At 37.9% G+C, this 23634-nt stretch overlaps 1 protein-coding gene across 2 annotated transcripts in view; it reads left to right on the forward strand.

The window, feature by feature from the left end:
• The window catches only part of SMAP1 (small ArfGAP 1), a 192665-nt gene that overhangs the window by 71949 nt on the left and 97082 nt on the right, over nt 1–23634 (forward strand). For both annotated transcript variants that reach the window (XM_006899385.1, XM_006899384.1), the window contains exon 3: nt 14772–14857. In XM_006899385.1, the coding sequence (XP_006899447.1) occupies nt 14772–14857 (86 nt within the window). The remainder of the gene's footprint in view (nt 1–14771; nt 14858–23634) is intronic.

Below are 23634 nucleotides of genomic sequence, written 5' to 3' on the forward strand. Positions count from 1 at the left end.
TCGCCCTCGCGCTGCGGGAAGCCAAACTTTTACTTACATTTTTTTTTAGGAGTGTTGGTACTATCTTTTGTGAATATAGTAACAGTAGAAGATAGCAGGACTTGGTAGACCTCGGCTTTGGCTCTAACTTTTTTTATTTTTATGTTTTTATTTTATTTTATTATTTTTGTGTGAGTGTACCATCAAATCAGATCTGACTGGTACAGGAGGAGATTGTCCTTCCTTCCCCGCAGAGCGTCTGGTGGATTCGAACCATGCGCCTCTGGGATTGTAGTTGCAGCTCCTTGCCACTAGGCCACCAGAGCTCCCCCTGGCTCTAACTTTTTAAACTAAATGATGGATGATTTAAACAAATTATTTTCAGAATATGTTGCTACTGTTACTTTGGAATGTCTTCACTATTATGTCAGATTATGTTATTCTATAGTGTGCAAACTGTCTTTCAGACAAAAAATGATAGAGAAAATATTCTGTATTTGAAAAATAAGGTATTTATTTTTATGACCAATCTGGTGGCATAGTTCATAGTGAATTGTGCTTTTAACCCAAAGGCCTAATTTTAATTTCTCTGGCAATTTGAATCCACCAACAGCTTTAAGGGTGAAGGATGGACAATTTCCTCCTGTTAGAATTCACAGCTTTGGAAATCAGGTACAGGATCACTATGAATAGGTACCAACTAGATGGCAGTGAGTTTGAGTTCTTTGGTGGCCAGAGGTGCAGAGTGTAGCCATCGAAGGTAAAGGTGAAATTTGTAACCAGACCATGAGGACTTGCTCCTGTGAGTGATAGAAGGTGGAGATGAGAACAGAGCAGGAGCCGTTACAAGTAGAGGAGTGACATCTTATGCTCCTTTGAAGAAGGCAGATCTAGTGGGTTTGTTCCTGCAGTAGTCCAGGCAGGAGGTGACTAGATTCAAAGTAAGATATTGGTGACGGTATTGATTAAAAGGAGAAAACATAAAAGAAATATTAATAACATCACTGTGACTTCTGACAAGAGAGTGAAGAGTTGTTCAAAATGACTCTTGTGCTTGGGTATTATGTGTCTGATAATGATTTTTTCCTTGAACTTCAAATGATGTGTATAAGTAGAGATGATAGCATGTGAAACTTTTCCTATTTTGTCACAACCATGTTAATTTCATGACTCGTTAAAGAGACGCATTCTCTGAAAGGCACTTTCTCTAATTATAGCATCTAGTAAATGTTGCAGCTATATCAAGATACTGAGAATATGTAGAAGTTGTGAAAAAGTAAGAAAACTGGGAGCTCTAATGCCACATCATTACTTTAAAAAATTTCCATTTTTAAATGTTTATAGTTTACTTTCTTTGCTCTTAAACACAATAATTAGTAGGAAAGTAATTGCCCTGGAAAAAAATATTAATAAGGCTGAGGGAATGGACTCTGTATTAAATATTTATAAAGAGTTCCTGAGACCAAAAATGGTGGCCCTTCTTTTCCAGCAGTTGGAATCCAAAAGATCTTGAAACCAGTCCTGAAAGGCTTGCTCCTATGCAAGAAATCCTGGTGGCATTTGAGCGGAAGATAGAAAAACTGTTCTGGAAAATGTCAAGTGGTAGTAGAGGTGAGTCACTGGCAGAAAGAAATTGTCCAGAGACCACAAATACTCATCTCTTATTCATTGAGAGTTTTTGTTAAGGCAGTTAAAATCTTCGTTTTTGTGTTCTAGAGATTTTAATGAATAGGCTATAATAGAGCAGATAGCATCCTTCACCTCCTACACAAAAGGAGCACTTTAGAAAGCTTTCAACAATGTAACCTTCAGCAACAATTGTTTGTTTTTAAAGAAGTCATACTAGGGAAACATTGGTGTAAAAATTCCAGATTCTTAGTTTGAGTATATTTTAAGATTTGAGATATGCTTAGGTGAGATTTTAAAAATATTCATTTGATTTACCAGTAATCTTTTTGATGATGTGATTATTCGCCTTGCTATGAAAAGACGAGGACCCTTGCTCTGGTTCAGATGCTGCTTGGATATCCTTGCTAAAGTTCTTGTGCTTAGTATTTCATTATGAACAATAGAGGATTAAGATAGGCTCCCTCAAATTATCCAGTTTTGAGGACTAGAAAATACATTGACATGGTACCGTCTTACCTGTAGTGGACCAGAAGTATAAAGTGCAAAAATCTCCTCCTTTAGTCATTTCTCTCTTTAGAAGCAGCAGCAGTATTTATCAGTTGTAAATTAATTCTCAGGTAGTTTATGCCTGTTAATTAACCTGTCTTTACCCCAGAATTTTGTGACCTTCAAGTAAGATTCTTCTCTTCCTTTCTGAACAAAGTAAATGGAAGACGTTTACTTATTATTTATATGTATTTATTTTTTAATTGTTTGCTAACAGTTCTTATTTGTTGATAATTTAAGGCAAATATTTTATAATGCAGTATATTATTAGATATATTTCTATGACTACTCCTATATTTCATGAAAAAATTTTATCCCAAAAGACATTTATTTTAAATAGTTTTTTGTTCTTTTATCATTATTATTTTATATTTATCCAGTTTTTAAAACAAAATATTGAACTGTGAAAGGAAAATTAGTATACCTATGAAAAACATGCAACTAATTCCTGAATAATACATTTTAGTGAATAGTTTACTATTAGTGACTGTTGACCAGTTATTGCTCAGTGTTTTGAGGGAGAAAATACAGAAACTAGGACATGGACCATCAGGAGGAAAATACTGTGGATAAGAAGAGAGGAATTCCAAGCAGCCACACTTCTTAGATGTAGCAGCTTTGTCTAAGATAGACCCAAGGTGACTTTAACTGGGCTAGGACTAATAGTAGCCTTACATAGTTGTTCTGTTACTTAGTTGACATGCACAGAGAACTTGGCTTTCCAGGATTTGAGAAAAATTGGGAAAGATGAAAAGTTGGAGAAGGTTTTCTTCCCCCTCTAGGGTAATAATGAATCATTAATTTGCTCCTGAAATTTCAAGTGCCTGTTATTTATGTGGGTGCTCTAGTGCCATGGGGAATTAACTGTTAGACTGCCCATGGAAAGGTCAGCAGGAGAAAGTGGAGACAGCCCTCTTTCATAAGTTGTACAGCATCAGAAACCTGCTGGGATGATTTGTCTGTGTCCTGTAGAGTCGCTCTGAATGGGAATTGACTGTGCAATAGTGGGTTATGATTATTGTTTTTCCTTTTTTTTTTTTTGAGGGGGGAGGGAGAGGTGGATGCTTTTTATCTTGCATTTATTATGCATACTTATTTTTATGATTCAGTGATTTAACTTGGAGCTGTTTTCTTTTTGTTACCCTCTGTATTATTTATTTTATAGATCTGTTTTCAGTGAAATTCTGTATTCACTTATTATTTTAACATTGCAGTAACTCTATTGACATAAAACATGGGCTTATTTTTAATCATCATTGTTATTGAGTTGATTTTTGATTCATAGCTCATCTGAGGCTCTAAATCTTTATAGGGTGACACAGCTGATTTTTCTCTTGGAAGGAAGATTGTGGACCTGAGCCACTCGATTCTTAGTAGCAGCACATGTTTTTAATTACACTTTCTAATATATGCACATAATAGTGAAAAATAAAAACCAAAACCAACCCCTCAAACCTCTTACATGAAATTAAATACTTTTTCCTAGTATATTTGTTTGTCTACTATGCAAAGGCATTTGACTGTGTGGATCACAACAAATTGTGGTTAACCTTGAGAAGAATGGGAATCCCAGAACATTTAATTGTACTAATTTAAAATCTATCCTTAGACCAGGTAGTAGTAGTCAGAGCAGAGCAGGGAAGCACTGCATGGTTCAGGATTAGGAAAGGTGTGTGTAAAGGATACATCCTATCTCCATACCTTTTCAATCTGTATACAGAACAGATCATTCAGGAGGCTAGACTTCATTAGAAGGTATGAGGATTGGAGAAAGACTCTAAACAGTCTGCATTGTGCCAATGATTCAATCTTGCCTGCTGAAACTGAGTAGGATATGAAGTATTTGCTGCAGAAGGTCAAGGACTATAATCTTCAATATGGATTGAAACTCTACATGAAGTAAACAATGATTCTCACCATTGGTGCCAATAGGCACCGTCGTGATGGAGAAGAGATTGATATTGTTAACAGCTTCAGCTTGCTCGGTTCACAATCAGTACTCTTGACACCAGCAGTTAGGAAATCAAAAGACGAATTACACTGGGAAAGTTTGCTGTCAGGGACCTCTCTAGAGTACTGAAAAGCGACAATATCAGTCTGGAGACTAAGGTGCACCTCATCCAGGCCATAATCTTTGTAACTACTTGCTATGTGTCAGAGAGGTGGACAGTGACTAAGGATGATGAAAGATGCATTGATTCCTTTAAGGTGCTAGAGAAGAATGTTGAACATACCATGAACTGTCAGGAAAACATACAGATCAATCCTTAAGAGGGTGAAACCAAGCTGCTCCCTGGAGGCAAAGCTTTTGAAGCTTGAACTAACATAATTTGGGTTCCTGGCCAGGAGGGACCAGTCCTTGGAGAAGAAAATCATGCTTGAAAGGTTGAAGGGACAGTGCAGGAGAGGAAGACCCAGAATGAGATGGATTGGGTCTGTTGGAGATGATGAGATTGGCTTAGGATAGGGCAGGGTTCAGAACTGATGTATTCAGGGTCACTTGAGGCTCAGGTGACTTGATGGCACACAACAACAACAACAACTTGATTCCACTGATACTCTTTTCCTATACTCTTTTCTGTCTGTACTCTCTTCCCATGCTTTACTATGTTTGTCAGTCAATTTTAATTTTGTGTATTTTGGGTTATTAAGGGAGTTTAACCTAGAGGATAGCGAATTGCAGTGCCAACCCAAAGATGTGCAGATTGAATACACCAGTTGCATCGAGGGAGAAAATGGGCAGTCTTCTCATTAATTGACAGCCTCTAAAAACCCAGTGGAAGGTCAGCTATGAGTCAGCGACAGCAGTGAATTATTAGGTCATTAAATTAGTTGAATATAGTAAGTAAATGCTAGTTAGAAATTTAAAACAAAAGTCTCAGTACTCCTCATCCTCAGTAAACCATTTAAAAACTTATTTTTTTTTTTAAATGTGTTTTATTAGGTGAGGTGTTTTCTACCCAGATAATGCCCTGAAATTATAATTCTCAATCTCTGTAAGATTTTGGTGACAATTGATTAGAATGTAGATGTTTTTCAGCACATCATTCAAAAAGGTTTTGTTTTTTTAGTTAGTTAATAGGTAAGGTGCGAGAAACTCCCCTTGGAATGCAGTTGAGTGTCCTCTCAACTTGTACATTCTCATAGCTTTTATTGAGAAGAGTTTCAAGACATAAGCAAAATAAAATATTAGAAGAATCATGAGATTTACTTAAGACATTCTGTTTGTTAAAGTGACCCTTCACATTTTTATGACTACATTCTTACTAATAATTTTGAGTTAGCAAGACAGTGTTTTCTCTGAAACATATTACATACATACATACTTATAAGGCATAAGGTTCTGACCTTATGGGGACATGTTGACATTTACTCACTACCTTATAAAGTTTAAGGAAGTGAGCAAATAGTGTTTGTTAAAATAGTCTTGTTCTATATACTACATTGTGTGGAAAAACTAAAAATGCAGATATTTTGGGTGAAGACCAAAAACTTTGAAAAACTCTAAATGTGGTTTATTATACCACTTCCAAGTGACAACTGCCTTTGCAGTTATAATAGTCAAATTTAGGATGCTAATGCTTCAGTCAGGGTTAGGGTTAGGGTTAGGGTAAGGTTCAAAAATAGGGTAAGGTTCAGATCCAAGGTCAGAGTCATTGTTCATTGGGATCATTATTAGCCGTGGTCAACTCAGTGGCACCTGGCAACTACACCATGTAGTATAGTGCTAATTGATTCTTTAAACATAGTAATATATTTTTCTTATATCTTAAGGAGCTTTGTTCATGTTGCATATTGTGTTATATTGTTGGTCATTGGTTCAAATCCACCAGAAAAAGACGAACATTTTCCTCCTGTAAAGATTTACAGCCTTGAAAACCCCACGGAGGGTTACCATGAGTCAGAATTGACCTGAAGGCAGTGGTGGGATGTGGGGTGTTTTTTTTTTTTGTTTCTTTATCAATAACATCAGTACATTTTCTGCTCCCTGAATGTTTGGCTTTTAAAATTTTGTGGTGTGTTTTGAGGATTTTCTTTTTTTATACATTTTTCCTGATTTGAGTGAAAGTTTATATTAATTTTGTGGTTTTTTTTTAAATGAAAATTTTGAGATGAAGTACACAGTCTTTAAGTAAATTATTTAATTAAAAGTTTATTGCCAAAAATTCTTCTAAATAAGAAAAGTTTCCCTCTGTATTTCATACTTGAATTGTGAAAAGGAAAAAAAAATATTAATAGTAGAATGACTTGTGTAAAGCCTCAAGAATTTTCAAAATTACTGTGTATAAAATGTTTGAGGTTTTAATGGTTTATTGGGCAGCTTATGTTTTCAGTTGGTTGTAATCTGTTGATTATGCATCCTTAACGCGTGGCTCAATTCCTGAAAACTTGGTAATAGAGGACTTTCTGGGTGGTGCAGTTGACTATTGTGCTTGGCTACTAACTAAAAATGTGAGAGTTCTGCTAACTGAAGTGTGTGACCTTGGAAGAAAGATCTGTTGGTGTACTTCGAAAAATCAGCCATTGGTTACCATCTGGGGCATGGTTCTATTCTGACACATGTAAGGCTACCATGTGTTGAAATTGACTCAAAAGGCAACTGATTTACTGGACATGATAGAAGCTGTGATAGCCAGTTCATTACACGTAACTTAAATCTGCTGGTTAAAAAATCATCGTAAATGGAAAACTAGCTTATTTTATTTTGTTTTTTTTAACAAGACTTGTTGTTATTGTTAGGTGCTGGTGAGTTGAGTATGACTCACAGCGACCCTATCAAAAAGATACTGAACCCTGTCCGTCTTGCATTATCCTCACACTTCTTGACATAGAAGAACCCATTCTAGTAATTACCATGTCAGTCCACCTGGTTGAGAGTCTTCCTCTCCTTTGCCAAACCTCCACCCCTCCCAGCATCAGGTCCTTCTCCAGCTATTAGCCCATCCTAGCAACATCCACAAAGTATGTGAGGCAAAGCCTTCTCATTCTTACCTCCAAAGAGCACTCCGGCTGCACCCTGTTCCAAGACATATCTGTTTGTTCACTTAGCCATCCATGGGATGTGCGGTGCTCTTCTCCGACACCACGGCTCAAAGGTGTCAATTCTTTTTCTGTCATCCTTATCCATTGTACAGGTCTTTGTCCAGCATAGCAAGTAATCAGAAAGACCTAAATCAGATGCACCTTAGTCCTCAAACTGATATCATTACTTTTCAACTATTTGGAGAGGTCCCTAACTGCAGATGTTCCCAGTGCAATGCATCTTCTTATTTTCTGACTGCTGGTACCAGGAGTGTTAATTGTGGATTCAAGATGAAGCTGTTGACAGTTTCAATCTCCTCTCCATCCATTGTGCCACTGCCTATCAGTCCAGTTTTAAGAATTTTGTTTCTTGACAGTGAGGTGCAATCCATACATGAAGCTGCATTCCTTGACTTTCTGCAGTGAGTGCTTAAAATTTTCCTCACTCTCAGCCGGCAAGGTTGTGTCTTTGGCATTTATAAGACTAGTTTCGGTAAATATCTCTGGAATTTTAACTGTAAGGATACTCTTCTAAATCTGTTGCAGCTACTTTGACCCTCAGGAGCATGATTGAGCTCTCATGGCTTAGTGGTAAGGAGTTGTGCTGCCAACCCAAAGGCACGCAGTTTGAATGCACAAGTTTCGCTGAAGGAGAAAGATGGACAGTCTCTTCTCATCTTATTTACTGCTTCTACTGGTACAAAATGGTCAGCTGCGTGTTGGTTCTGAATCGATGGTAAATAACAAACTGTATGACAAGTTCAGTATCTCATTGTTTTTGTTTTTGTTTTTCCCCCCTCTATATTGTGATTTGAGGGAAGGTTTACAAAAAACAAAGATTTTTTTTCGATTTAGCCACTCCTACCCATTTTGTTTTAGAACATTAATCACAATAGCTATCATGTAATCACACTTTATCCATTTAATCATTGGGATTTTCATTTCCATTAATCCTTCTATCCTACACCTTCCTGCCTTTTGAACTTTATCGTTGGTCAAATGCTGCCCTTTTGTCCTTAGGTGGTTGATTCTTCTAAGGAATGAGTGCCTGCTTGGTGCTACTTTTTACCTTATATTTTGTTGACAGTTGAGACACAAGAGTTTAGTTCAAGATTTGAATGGTGGGTAAGGCCGTGGTTGTCTAGGGGATCACCCAATGTCTACTGGACTAGTAACCATGGTTATTTTTGTGTTTTGTTCCAAATCTTCGCCAGCTCTATCCAGGATCTTCTACTGTGATCCCTTTTAGAGTGATCAACAGTGGTAGCTAACTGCTATCTAGTTCTTTTCTCAGGGTCCTGGATGTTGAGATTCACATGGGCTATTAATTCTATAAATCTTTGTATTTCTTCTCTCTTCTTCTATATAGGAGCAGACCAATAGTTTTAACTTTTATGTCTCGTCACAACCTTTTAAGATCCCATTCACTACTAACCACAGTAGGACATAGGACATTGTCTTTGTGGACTGTGTTATACCATTTGACCTTCCTGTCTTCAAAACTATAGTCTCAAGGCCCCACAACAAGCAACTCATTTTCATAGGATATTTGATTATGATTAAGACTTTTATATTACTTTGTTGCCTGATGACTGTGATTTATCCATGGATATATTTACAGTACCTATTAACATGTTGAAGCACACTTTTAAAGTGACAACTGTGTTTAGAAACACATTTTTTTTTCAATGTATTACCGTCATTGGTGGCAAAGTGTTAATGAGAATGTAGAAATCTTTTCTGCCAAAGTGGACATAGGCACTTTTTTTGGTCTTTATCTCATCTTAAAACTTCATCTCACATATTTTGGGCATGTTGCTAGGAAAGGCTATTTCTTAGAAAGGGACATCATGCTTGGAAAGGTCACTGGAAGAGGGGATGACCCTTGACCAAGATGATTGACAAAGTGCTATCATTTTACACTACTTTACATTACAAAGTAATGGGCTGAAGATAGCATAGGATAGGACAGATTTAAGATCAGTTGCTCATAGGTTTGCTGTAGGTCATACTGAATTTGACAGCAGTCAACAACAGCATCTCATCTTGCTTATATGCCTGTATATCTTCTTATAGATTATTGTTTAATATTGCTGATGATGTAGGATTGTGTGGTATTAGCCTAATATTGAGGGTTTTTTTAGCCATACCTCAGCCCTATCTGGTCTTCCTTAACTGCAAACATATAGTCTTACAGAATCATCAACAGCATGGGAATAGGATACGAAAAAGAGTACTTCCCATACTGAAGATCAAGACTTGTAGCAGCAAGAGTTTAGATGTTCAAGACTGGTGGGAGATTGGATCAAGACACAGATGAGAGCGAGACCCTGGTGCTGGTGGTATGGAGACTGTGTCATTACTGTGGAGAAACTGTGGCAAGATGTGACTTGTGACTTCTTGCATTTGTGCTGGCCACAATTAAAGGTTTTGCTCTTCTTGCTGATGCTTGAAGGAGAAGTTTTCTTTTAACTACTTTGAGGCAAACTTTGCTTGGTGATTTGAATTTGAAACTGGAGGCTGGACTAATTGAGGAGTTGTGCCTAGGGCTTATTGGACTAAACCTAGGGACTTGTATTGTGAGAGAATTTTTGCCTCCTCTGCTCTCCAACCTACGTCCCAAATAAACCCCTTTACCACAGCTGTGAGTCTGAGTCAATAACAAATAAATGTCCCTCTTGCTGTTGCTGTGGCTCTAGAGGCACCATGGGGCTGGGCTTTTGGCTCTTTATCTGCTTTCTGCTCTGAGGTGGTGAGGGTTTGTGCTATCTCACTCCCTCTGGGCCTTTCAGAAAGATGCTCTAGCCCTGTGCCCTTATGTATAATTTTCTGCTCTTCTCTAGATAATTGTGTATGTAGTAGTGTTTACTTATTTATTGCAGATGACTTGTCATTATTGTATATCTTTCTTTGTCTTCCCTTTCTTTAGTAACATTGTATTGATCATTCCTTTATTATGTTTTTACCTCATTTAAGCCATAATCTTTTTAATCACTTGTACATCTGAGAGCTGGACAAAGAATAAGGGTTACAGAAGAAGCAATACCTTTGAGTTGTGGTGTTGGAAAAGAATACTGAATATACCATGGCTGCAAAAAGAACAAACAGATACATGTTGGAGAAGGTGCAGCCAGAGTGCTCCTTAGAGGCAAGGATGGTGAAGCTTTGTCTCACATACTTTGGACATATTGTTAGGAGAGGCTGTTGCTTGGAGAGGGACTTGATGCTTGGAAAAGTGGAGAGATAATCAAAGAGAGGAAGACCCTCAAAGAGATGAATTGACAGAGTGACTGCAGCAGTGGTCTTAAGAGTGTCAGAGATGAAGATGGCACAGGATCGGAAAGAGTTCAGATTTGTCATTCATAGGTTTGGTATGAGTCATGCTTGACTCAATGACATGTTATAACAATTTCTTAAATCTGTCTATTGTCTACTGATTTTTACTCCCCTCTTATTCTTTTGAAGAAAGTATATGCCATTCATCATCCTACTTCTGCCACCAGTATGCTCACCACAGCTCTGGAAAATGAAATTTTAATTTAAAAAAAAAATAAGCAACTAAAGATTTTCTTTCTGGCATTCAGTGTACATTTTAAGAAAAGATTTTGGAAGAGAGAATTTAAAAGAAGTGGTATAATATTTTAATAATGAAATGCTTTAATGATGGACGCAACACGTTTCTGTGATAAAATTTTTTGAATACTTCTTCTGAGTCGCTGGTATGTAGTGGCAAGAATTAGGAGTGATAGATCTGAGTTCTGGTGTCAGCCTGGCATTGATTCACTCAGCAGGAAAAAAAAAAGTCGTATAACCTCTTCTTATCCCAGTATTTTTATTTGTAAAAAGAACACTGAGCCCCTCTCAAGCAAATAACTTAGTGCATGTAAACCCTGAGGACATTGTCTCTACTTTTAGTGAATGATGTTTGACTCTTGATTTGACTGCAGTAGAAGTCCTGCCAGCACAGTGGTTAATACGTTGGGCTGATGACCAAAAGTCTGTAGTTCAAATCTACTAGTCCAAAGAAGAAGGATAAGACAATTTGTTCCCTTTAGCTTTATAGTCTCAGAAACCCAGTGGAGAGTCCTCACCAGTCAAAACCAACTTGAAGGAATTGGGCTTGATTTTGGGGTTTCTTTTTGGCAGTTGATTTTAGAATTCTCGGTGGCACAGTGATTAAAGCTCCCTTTTGTTAGTGAGAGAGTCAACAGTTTGAACCCACCAGACACTCTGTAGGTGAAAAATGTGGCAATTTGTTTCTGTAAGCATTTACAGTCTTGGAAGCCCTGTGGGATGGTTCTACTCTGTTCTTTCAGCATTGCTATATGTCAGAATTGACTTGTTGACACTAAGTTTTTAATTTTGGAAGTTGGTTCAATCAAAGAGTGAATACTCTTTCTCTTCCTTCAAGTCAGAACTGGCTCATCGCTGGCCTTCTTTCAGTGGATTTCTAAGCTGTAAATCACATGGGAGAAGATTGCTCATCTTTTTCCCAAGAAACTGTTGGTGGATTCGAACCACCAGGGAGGTGCAGCATTTGGATTAGCAGCAAAAACCCCTATGGACTGTGCCACCAGAGCTCCCTTGAATCTTCTTTGAATGACTGAGAACTGTGGGCCTGCAATTTTATATTTTACATCCATTTAGGATTAGTTAATAAAACCTATCTCAGAATCTTTGATGTTCAAATATATTTAAATATATAAAACCACATACCTCAACACATACTTTGACATGTAGGTGTTGTTAGGTGCCATTGACTAAACTAGGACTTACAGTGACCCTATGAACAACAGATCTGAGCTTGTATTATCCTGCACCATCCTCATAATTTGTATCATCCCAAGCCCATTGTGGTAATCGCAGTGTCAGTTCATCTTGATGAAGGTCCATGTGTTCATCTCCCCCCACCCCTTTCTCTCTCTCTCTCCCTTCCTCCCTCCTTCTTCCCCCCACCCCCGCCCTCCCTCCACCTTTCCCATCATATTGTCCCTCCCTGAGGACTGGTTCCCCTTTGAATATGCCCAAAGTAAATGAGATTAAGTTTTACCCTCTTGCCTCTAAGGAACGAACATGCATTTCCATCAAAGACAAAATTGTTTCTTCTTTTGTCATTGCATGGGATAATCAGTATGTGCGCGTTCACCCCCCCTTGATTGCTTTACAGCTGCATCTCTAGGACTCTTTGTCTCTCTCTATGAGTATATGTATCTGATAGTATATGTTAATGCCTGTCACTGGCATTATGCTGTTTTCATTATTTTATTCCCTTGACAGAGTTTGTTTTGCAAGGCCTAAATTTTCATCATTGTAGTACCTGTGTCTTAAAATCTTGAGGATAACTAGTTTGTATTTTCTCAAAATGCCATTTCCCATTGCCTTCCCCTTCTTGCTTAACTCTCCTCTCCATATTACTCTGCCTTTCCTCTTTATTGAGCCTTCTACTGCTGACTTCAGTAACCTTTTCGAAACTGAAAAACTATGCCTGGACTTTTTTGCTTGATACCTACATCTGTGATACAGTTAAATACTTGTGTCCACCAGGCAATTAACACACTTACATCTGTACTCAGAGAGCATTTAATCTTGAAGATATCCAAAATTGAATTACCATTGGACTTAATTCATATCTTAAAACTCAGTTGAGAGAAGAATCAATGTCTTTTTTTATTTGAAAGTAAAGTCTTATTCTGTGTCCCCTTGGACTACAACTCAAGGAAGACATGTAATTATTAAACCTGGATTGTTTTGTTTAGAGAGGTCTGGGAAATATTTAAAAACAAACAAATGATCAACACACCATACCTCTATTGTACCAGTTAAAACATATTTTGTAAACTTTATGTTGTTGTTGTTGTTATGTGCCATTAAGTCGTTTGTGACTCATAAGGACCCTATGTACAACAGCCCTAAACCCTGCTCTATCCTGTGCCAATCTCATTGCCTCTGACACACCCATCCCGATTACCCCACACTGAATCAATCCACCTCATAGAGGGTCTTCCCCTTCTGCACTGTCCTTCTACTCTACCCAGCATGATGTCCCTCCCCAAAGACCTGTCTCTCCTTGCAACATGTCCAAAGTATGTCAGACGAAGCCCCAGAATCCTTGCCTCCAAGGAGTAGCCTGGTTTAACCCTTTCTAGGATGAATCTGTTTGTTTTCTTGGCAGTCCATGGTACATTCAAATATCATGTTGTTTTGTTTGTAAATTTTACATTTAGTTTCTAAAGTAATAGTTTATGTAGGACATGCTATTTTGCTATAATTGTTACTGAAGAATGATACTAAAACTTAATTAAACTGGTTGAAATGATTATCAAATTGTATACCTGTTCAGGCTGTGGTTCATACTATTGGGATTCATGAATTATTGGGTCTCCAATGTGATCGTCATTATAAATTATGAGAAATATGAAAATTTTGAAGCTTAAAGACACAAAAAGCTTGATTTTGAGTTCTTAGTGTTAGAGAGACACCATTTTTAAGTGTTATATTTAAAATTATATTAAGTTCTTACTCATTGCCATTGAGTTGAAACTGACTCATAGCTGACTCTCCAGTGGGTTTCACGATTGTAAATTGTGCAGGAGAAGGTTGTACATCTCTGGAGCAATTGATAGATTTAAACCATCAGAGAGCTGCCACCATTGGGTTAGTAGCACAATTCTCTATAGACTAGTGCTCCCCTTAAACTGCCCACAGAAAGTCTCATAGTATAATTTAAGAAAAGATTAAGTATCAATATTGTATTGTTTTAAAAAAATATAAAAAACTTGAGGTTTCACTTATTAAAAATTAAAGATTGGCTTCTATTTTTAGCTCCAGAGAAATTAATGTCTGTTATGAAACAATTTCCCAAGTATACATTTTTTAAAATTTTATTTTATTAATTTTGATGAACATTTACAGAGATTTTGGATTTCCATTCATTCATTGTTGCACTTTTCTCCCTTACCACCTCTTCCAAGTATATTTTTTAAAAAAATAATACAAAAAGTATACTTTTTCAAGAAGAAATATAATAATTATTACTTCTTGTTGTTATGTGCCATCAAGTCACCTGCTACTCACAACGACCCTATGTACAATAACTCAGAATCTTGTTCTAATTCTGAGCCAAACTTAATGGCTCTGTACCTACTGTCTGTGCGCTTCCATTACCCCAGTCACTGAATCACTCCATCTCATTGAGAGTCTTTTCCTGTTTCACTGTCCCTCCACCCTCCAAAGCATAATGTCCCTCTCCAAGGACTGGTTGCTCTTTGCAGCATACCCAGAGTATGTCAGACGGAGCTTCAGAATTCTTGCCTCCAAAGAGCTGCCTGGTTTCACCCTCTCCAGAGTAAGAGTTTGTTCTCTTAGCATTCCATGGTATATTTAATACTCTTGTCCAGCACGACAGCCCAAAGGCATCACTTCTCCTTCTGTCATTCCTAGTCATTGTCCAGATTTCTGATGCATAGCATGTAATTGTGAAGACGATGGCCTGGATCAGACACACTTTAGTTTATATATCTCTCTATATGCATTTATGTATAGTTATTATCTGTTAGTATGTATATGAGTAATGAAAACTTTTTTTTTAATTACAGTGCATGCAAGATATGGGAAATACTAAAGCACGACTACTCTATGAAGCTAATCTTCCAGAGAACTTTCGGAGACCACAGACAGATCAGTATCCTTTAAAATTCGTTTATTATAGATTTGAAAATAACTACCTACTATCCCCAATTTTAGTTTAAAACATCTTGTGTATTGTTTGTTTCATTTTCAAAAGGATTTTTATTGATTATTTTGTGATTACATGATGCAGTTTGGCATAAAATCAGAAAAACCCCACTCATTGCCATCGTGTAGGAATAAATAATAAGAAATAATTGAGTTTTCAGGAGACTGTAAATCACCACATAGGAGATTGCCATCTTTCTCTCAAGGAGTTGCTAGTGGATTCTCATTGCCATAGAGGCACACTGCCTTTGTGTTAGCAGGCAACTCCCTGTAGACTGAGACACCAGCACTCCTTTGGCATAGCATTTGTAAACTGAGAACCACCACCATTGATTCAGTTCCAACTCATAGTGATTCTAGAATGAAGTAGTCTAGAACTGCCCCACAAAGTTGCTAAGACTGTAAATCTTTGTGGACACAATTGCTACATCTTTGTCACAGAGTTGCTGGTAGGTTGGAACCACTGAGCTTATGCTTGAAAGTGGAGCGCTTTAACCCATGTATCACCAAGGACCCCCAATGTACCCTTCTGAAAGTGAGAAAATGGACATTTGGGGTTGGTTCCATATTCTGCTATTGTGAATAACGTTGATGTGAACATAGGTGTACATATCTCTTTTCATGTTTCATTTCTAATTTCCTTGGCATATATTCCTAATAGTGCAGTAGTTGTGTCATATGAGATTTCTGTGTTCAGCTTTTTCAGGAAATGCCAAACTGCCTTCCCATAGAATGGTTGTACCTTTTTTTTTTTTTTTAAGTTTTTTATTATTTTGTGTGTGTGTACCGTCAAATCAGATCTGACTGGTATAGGAGGAGATTGTTCCTCCTTCTCCAGCAAAGCATCTGGTGGAGACAGGTCTTTAGAGAGGGACATCATGCTGGGTAGAGTAGAGGGACAGCGCAGGAGGGGAAGACCCTCTATGAGGTGGATTGATTCAGTGACTGGGGTAATCGGGATGGGTGTGTCAGAGGCAATGAGATTGGCACAGGATAGAGCAGGGTTTAGGGCTGTTGTACATAGGGTCCTTATGAGTCACAAATGACTCGACGGCACATAACAATAAAGACAACCTCTGGGATTGCAGTACACATTCTTGCCACTAGGCCACCAGAGCTCATCTGGTTGTACCATTTTACAGTCCCACCAGTAGGGCATGAGAGTTTGAATCTCCCCACATCCTCTTCAACATGTATTGCTTGCTATCTTACTAAACTTCACTGCTGCTACTGGGATATAAAAACAAGGGTCATGAGAGGACCTTTAATGACTTCACAAAAGGGACTGTCATTTACCCCAGTAGCAATGACAAAGTTTAGCAGTGCAACAAGTAATAAATGTTGGAGAGGATGTGGTGAGATAAGAACTCTTTTACATTGTTGGTAGGATTGTAAAATGTTGAAGATTCTGGAAGGCAGTTTGATGCTTCCTCAAAAACCTGAACATAGAAATTCCATATGACCCAGCTCTTCTACTACTTGGAATATACTTTGAGAGAATCAGAACTGAGGCACAGAGACTTGTATACCAGTGTTCCTAGCAGCGTTATTCACCATTGCAAGAACATGGAAACAGCCCAGATGTCTAGCCACAGTGGAATGGATTGAGAAATTATGGTACATTACACAGTGAAATACTATGTAGCATGCAGAAGCAATAATTCTGTAAATTACTGCCTAACTTGGGAGTGACTGGGGAGCATTGTGCTGAATGAACTAACTCAGTTCCATAAGGAAAAATACTGTATAATACCATTATTGTAGAATTAGTAATCATAGGGTCACACAAGTTTTGCAGAGCTGTGAGACTTTATTTATTAAAGATTCTCAGCAAGATGGATTGACACTCGAACTGTAACTGTGGACTCAGGTATATTGGAGATGGTGCAGATGGTACAAAATAGGACCAAGTTTAGATCTGTTGTTCAAAAGGTCTTTATGAATGTTAGTTGCCATTGAGTTAATTCTGACTCATGATGACCCTTTGCATAGAGAATAGAATTTACTGCTTAGTGTTTTTAAGACTGTAACCTTTCTGAAGTAGCTTGCTGGCTCTGTCTTTGAAGATGCCTCTAGGTAGGTTCAAAGCATATAAACTTTTTAGCTAATGTACTATCTCGAGTCAGAACCGAGTCATAGTTGCCCTTCGAGTGGATTTTCAGAAGCAGTAAATTACACAGGAGGAGCTTGCACATCCTTCTCCCATGGAGCAGCTGGTGAATTCAGATTGCCTGCCTTTGGGTTGGCAGCACAACTCCTTATCACTGAGCCATCAGAGCTCCCTTTTCAGCTATTAGGCGTGTTCAGCTATTTGCTACCTAAGGTTATCTAGTTGATTATAGGTATCTGATTTCAGAAGAGCCCTAGTGCTGTGGTGATTAAAGTACTTGGCTGCTAACTAAAAGATTCGTAGTTTGAACTCACCAGTTACCCCACAGGATAAAGATGGGGTATTATATTTCCATAAAAATGTATATGCTTAGAAACCTTATGGGGCAGTTCTCTTACAACAGTGAGGGTGGCTGTGTGTGTGTGTGTGAGAGAGAGAGAGAGAGAAATAGTCCAGTAGAAAGGTAGATTTTTTTTTATAATAAAATTAGCTTATTAAAAGTTGATATGGTAAAATATTGGAAATAAATGTGATCTTTTCTGCTACAGAGATTTGTGCCATTATATTTCTATTTGAATACAAAGGGTTAAGTTATAATGGACAGTTAATATTTTACATTTGGGTGTTGTGCATTTTGGGTTTTTTTGTCTGTTCTTGCTACCCTCTCCACATATTTAGCAGTATAGCATCCAAGCTTATTTTTGTCACAGGAAGATCTATGGTTGGAGTGGGAGGAAACATTTCAGGCAGAAGGAATTGTGTGATCAGAAAGAAGTATGAAGACATGAGGAAATAATGTTTAAAAATTTTACTGTGTTAAGATTTGAGTTTATGAACACGTGGCAGTGAAACAGAAAAGTGTTTTGGTCAGGGTTGTGGTAAATTTTCAATACTATGCCTAATAGTTTTGGTTTATTTAATTGGTCCAGAGGGAAACAATGATTTTTTTAAAAAAAATGATTTTATTTTAGCAGTAGAAACTCTGGAAATGTTTACTTACTTTGTAAGGAATTGATCTGGAGGTGGGTGGAGATCCTGGCAGCAGAGAGATCTAATGCAGCAGAAATTTGCAGTGATGCAGGTACATAGTAAATTAGTGCATAACATTGACAATGGACCAAAAGTGCTGCAACAATTGAAAAGAAATTATGATGGCAGAGCTGTTGGACTAAATGAAGATTGACTTTGATTTTGAGGAAAACACTAATATAAGCCTAAGATTTCTAGCTTGGATGACTATAATACTGAGAGAAGAAATTGAGTAAGTACCTTCTGGAAGTTTAAGGACTAAGAATTGAAAGATGATAAGCCATGTTTTGTTCACTTTGAGCAGTTTAGGTGTGTCTTGGACATATATAGAGCTCATTTGGTAGCTGGAAACACTGATCTAGACCCCAGATGAGAGCAAGAAATGCATAGTGGGGAGTTGCTAAGCCTACAGGGAATATAAAATACTAGATGAGCTTAAGTTATCTTTAGGTAGTGGTCCTGAATGTGGAATAGATCATCCCGGAGGCTGGGCTCTATGAGGAGGAATGTGGCATCAAGATTGCAGGAAGACTCATCAACAATTTGAGTTATGTAGATGACATAACCTCGCTTGCCAAAACTCAGGAGGACCTGAGGCATTTATAGCAGAAGGTCAAGGACTGCAGTCTTCAATAGGGATTGAAGCACAATATCAAGAAAACAAAGATTCTCACCACTGGGCTGATTGGCAACATCATGATAGATGGTGAAGAGGTTGAGATTGTTAACCGTTTCAATTTGCTTGGTTCCACAATCAACACCCTTTCAGCTAGGAAATAAAATCTGCGGTCAGAGAACTCTCTATAGTACTGAAGAGCAATGATGTCATTCTGGAGACTAGGGTGCCCCTGATCCAGGTTACTGGCTTTGCATCAGAAAGCTGGACAATGGCTAAGGATGATAAAAAGAGAATTGATGACTTTGAGTTGTGGTGCTGAAGAAGAAAATTGAATATACCATGGACTGCTAAGAGAACTAACAGGCCTGCCTGTCCTGGAGAAGATGAAACCAGGCTGCTCCTTGGAGGCAAGGATTCTGAAACTCCATCTGACATATTTTGGGCATGTTGGAAGGAGAGACCAGTCCTTGGAGAAGAACAGCATGCGTGGAAGGGTGGAGGGACACTCTGGATGAGATGGATTAACTCAGTGACTAGGGTAATGGAGTGGGTGTGTCAGAGACAATGAGGTTGGCTCAAGATAGCACAAGGTTCAAAGCTGTTGTATATAACGTTGATATGAGTCACATGCAACTTGATAGTACATAATAGCAACATTGAGAACTTTGAGAACGTTGCAGCCTTTATGGTTGGAAAACTGAAAAGCTTAGGGCAGAACCCTGAGACATGGAGGATGGTAGAAGGAAGCATAAGCAGTTAATGTCTTAGGTGGTTTTTACTGGTGACTTGCAGGTTCCAGAGATTGATAGGGCAAGGTTTCAGACTTTTTCTAGGGTCATTAGGAATCATAATTGACTTGATGATGCCTAACAATAAACTTGAAGGTTGAATTGACTTCTTTCTCTTCCTTCTGCTTCTCCCTCAAGACTGAGTTAATGTTTGAGATGCTTCAAGTTGAAAAATCCCTTTTCTGGGGTGATGATGTGAGTTTAATTTGATTAGCGGTTTGGGTTTTTTTGGTTCTTTCAAATTATTCCAGAGGCAATTGCTTGAGGTTCTTGAAAGTTTTAGTAATGTCCTTTACATGATACCTTATGGATGAAAGCACTAAGTTATTTAATCTATCACTGATTCTACATTTTTTTAAAGTAAGGATTGTACAATATCTGGAGAAAGATGGCATATAATTTTTTTATACGTTAAACTGCTCTGTGCCCTATTTTTAGATATTCATAAAGAAATCTTAAGTAGCTACCATCACCTTTATAATGAAATGGAGAGAAATAAAGTGTTAAGGGGTTAGTGAGTTTGTTGTTTTGGTCTTTATTTGCTGATTAACTTTATCTACAGATTTGAGTGCAGATAGATTTTATTAGTGAATGGATTGGTGTCTTATTAATACAAATCTGATCTTTGATGCAGTGAAGATAACAATGTGAAAAATAGCTTCCTTTGTAATTGTACTGCTCAATAAAGATTTGCTGTGTTCCAGCAAAAAACGGTTTGTTGTTGTTAGGTGCCTTGAGTCATGTATGATCCATAGTGACCCTATGAACAACAGATCTGAACCATGTCCTATCCTTTACCATCCTCACACTTCCTGACAATCTAGAGCCCATTACAGCAGTCTCTGTGTCAGTCCCCCTGGTTGAGGGTTTTCCTTTCCTTTGCTGACCTTCCACCCTTCCCAGCATGATGTCCCTCTCCAAGGAGTGTCCCCTCTTAGCAATATGCCTGAAGTATGTGAGTTGCTTTATTATCTTTGCCTCCAGAGAACACTCTGATTGCACTCTCACCAAGATATATTTGTTCTTTTGGACTTCCATGAGATGTTCAGTTCTCTTCTCTACCACCATAGTTCAAAGGCATCAGTTCTTCTGTCATCCTTATTTATTGTCTAACTCTCTTCTGCATAGCAAGTGATTGGAAAGACTATGACCTCAAACAGATGCACCTTAGTGCTCAAACTGACATCATTCGTCTTCAGTAATTTGAAAAGGTCCCTGCCTGCAGACTTTCCCAGTGCAATATGTCCTTTTATTTCTTGACTGCTGGTACCAAGGTTCTTGATTGTGGATCCAAGTAAAATGAAGTTACTAACAGTGTCAGTCTTTTCTCAGTGTATTGTGATATTATCTGTAGGCCCAATGGCAACAATTGTTTTTTCTTGACGTTGAGATACAATCCGTTTAGAAGGTTGCATTCTTTGATCTTCTGCAACAAGTACTTCAAGATACTGAAGGATTTGTTGCAAGTGTTAAAAATTCTATTAATTCTAAAAATAAAAGCATAGTACTTTTTTCTTTGAGAAAAAGCAGTCACCAGATTGCCCTCAGGCTCTGAATCTCAATCCCATGTGTTAAAGTGAAGAAATGAGTGAGCCTCATTGTTTTTTTTTTTTTTTTAACTAATTGGCTTTTAAAAAAAGTTGTGATAGACCTTAGTAAAATACTTTTTGTTTTAAAATATTAACTACATTATCTACACTATATTCACATTTTCCCCACTTCAACCATGTAAGTGTCATTTCCTTTAATCCTCCTGTCCTACCTCTTTGTACCTTGGGCTTTATCCTTGGGTAGATGCTGACTTTTTGATGTTGTATGTCTGATTATTCCAGGGAGTGCAGTTTCCTGGTGTTACTATTTACCTTATAGGCTTGTCTGTTGTTTGACTGGAGCTCTGGTGGGTAAAGAGTTGCACTGCCAACCCAAAGGCAGGTTATTTGAATTTACCAGAGAAAGATGGACCATCTCCTGTGTCTGTGAAAACCCACTGGAGAGTCCGCCAAAGTTGACTCTGACTCCACATAACATCAGCAATATTGTTTGGCTGCCAGTTGAGTCATGGAGCTAATCAAGTTTTGTCCCAGGTTCAAATGCCCTTAGTCTTGGGAATTCCAAATTCAAAGGTTGATTAAGGGTCATTAGTATCGATTAGTCATCTTTTTTAGTTTTGTTTCCTTTGTTCTCCCATTCTATTCAGGATCTTTTACTGTGATCCTTTTTAGAGTGATCAGAAAGGGTAGCTGGGTACTATCTCGCTCTTCTGGTTTCAAGTTCCTAGTAGTTGACATTCAGATAGTCCATTAATTCTTTGAGCTAATTGTTTCAATATATCATTGTTTTTCTTCTTTGTTCCACATAAGAAGAGACCAAGTAATTGTACCTTAGGGCTCCTTGCAAGCTTTTAAAAACCTAGTCATTTCTAGTAGAATGCAGAATATTGTCTTTGATATTTGTGCTGTTGTATTGTTATGTATCTTCCAGTCCACTATGACTCAGAACAACCCTATGAACAGTGGTGTTTAATCCACTCGTCTGTGGTACCAAGGCCCGGAATCAGTACCTTATTCCCTCATGGTATTTTGTTGTGATAAAAAGAATACAAATCCTTCTGTTAGTAATTAGTTACGAACTCTTTGTATCACACAAGTGCTTTATATAAGGACACTTGAATATTATTCAGTGGTGATGGTGTAAGTAGAGTCGTTATTGTTACACTTCTGGTGGTGCTTTTGAAGGACCCCCGAACCAGTGGTCCTGTCCTGTCCTGAGTGGACTGCGAAGACCCAAGACTCCAAGACACCGGCTTGATGCAACAGCAAGAGATAAGAGGTTTATTGCGGAGCTCGGGCGACCTGTATCTCTCTCTCGCAGGAGATAAGAGGAGCCGACCATGAGCAGACAAAGTTGGGTTTTTTTTATACACTTTAGGGGGATACAACTGGGTATCAGCTTCTCATTGGGTGATGAAAGCACAGTTTGAATTCATTGGTTCAGTGTTCGCTCAGGGTTTACACAGCATATTTGCACATAGCGCTTGCAGCAGTCACGTAGCACGTGTAGCAGTTAGATAGATCTTTAACTATAGGGTGGTGTCACAAATTCTTAAGTATACAATGAGTTCAAACTCCAGGGCAGTGGAAAAGCACAAGATACATTGGTTATCAGTCGGGAAACAAAGGCACATGGGTTATCAGTTGAGAAACAACATCTGCTTGTTTGCCCTGCTTTTTTCCTTGTTTGTTTTGCCTTTTAGTTAGCTATACTTGAAATACTGTTGCCCTGGATACAACTGGGTGTGGGGCTCTACCCGAGACAATGGAAAAATTCCTGAGTTTAACTTAGCTGAGAACTATAGAAACCTGAGTTTAATTCAGCTGAAAACTATAGGGACTATTTTAATTTTAATCTTTTCACTTTGATTGAGCCGTGTCAGCTGCTAAATAATGGAAAGGTTCAGTTGTTCAAACTTGCCAACTGTTCTGTCAGAGAATGATGTAGCACTTTACATCTGTAAAAATTTACAGCTTAGGAAACCGGTGGGGCAGTTCTGTTCTGTCCTGTAGAATTGTTATGTCCAAGTCAGTTTGATGACTAGTAGAATTTGGAGTTTTTCCCAGAAGGAAGCCCAATAAGAAACCAGTCTGCCTTTTTTTTTTTATTTCATGCATTACTGTAGAGTTCATTGCTCTTTAAAAAGCCCTACAGCTCTGTGCTTGTTAAGATTTAAATCCAGCTCACATCCCTAGAGGCAAGTGGAACCAAACTGAGTTAAACTCACATAATATGGGACCTCACTGCATTCTTAACAAGATTTGTCACTTTTTAAAAGCTTTACAATTTACCAAAGTTATGCGAAAAGCTGCTGTGAAAATGTAATTTCTCATGTGGGATGTGGTTAATTATAGGCTGCATGTTCTATTGCATGACAAATGATAAAGCTTTACATTAAGCTTTTCATTATTAGGATATTTCATCTTATCTAAAAACTTTAATTACTTCAGTTCCATGAGATCTATTGTGCACCAAAGCTAATCAGCAGTTCTTCTCCTTTGAGGCTATTTGAGCTTTTTAGAGTTTTATTGCTGTCAGGGTTATGTGCCTGGAACTGGAAGATTTTGTTCTTTGGGAGTAGATACTAATTTAATTGTCTTTCAAATAGTATTTTTAAAGAAAAAAAA

Source organism: Elephantulus edwardii, unplaced genomic scaffold, assembly GCF_000299155.1.
Source record: "Elephantulus edwardii isolate Elephantulus edwardi_28Jun2011 unplaced genomic scaffold, EleEdw1.0 scaffold00255, whole genome shotgun sequence".
Taxonomy (NCBI): Eukaryota; Metazoa; Chordata; class Mammalia; order Macroscelidea; family Macroscelididae; genus Elephantulus; species Elephantulus edwardii.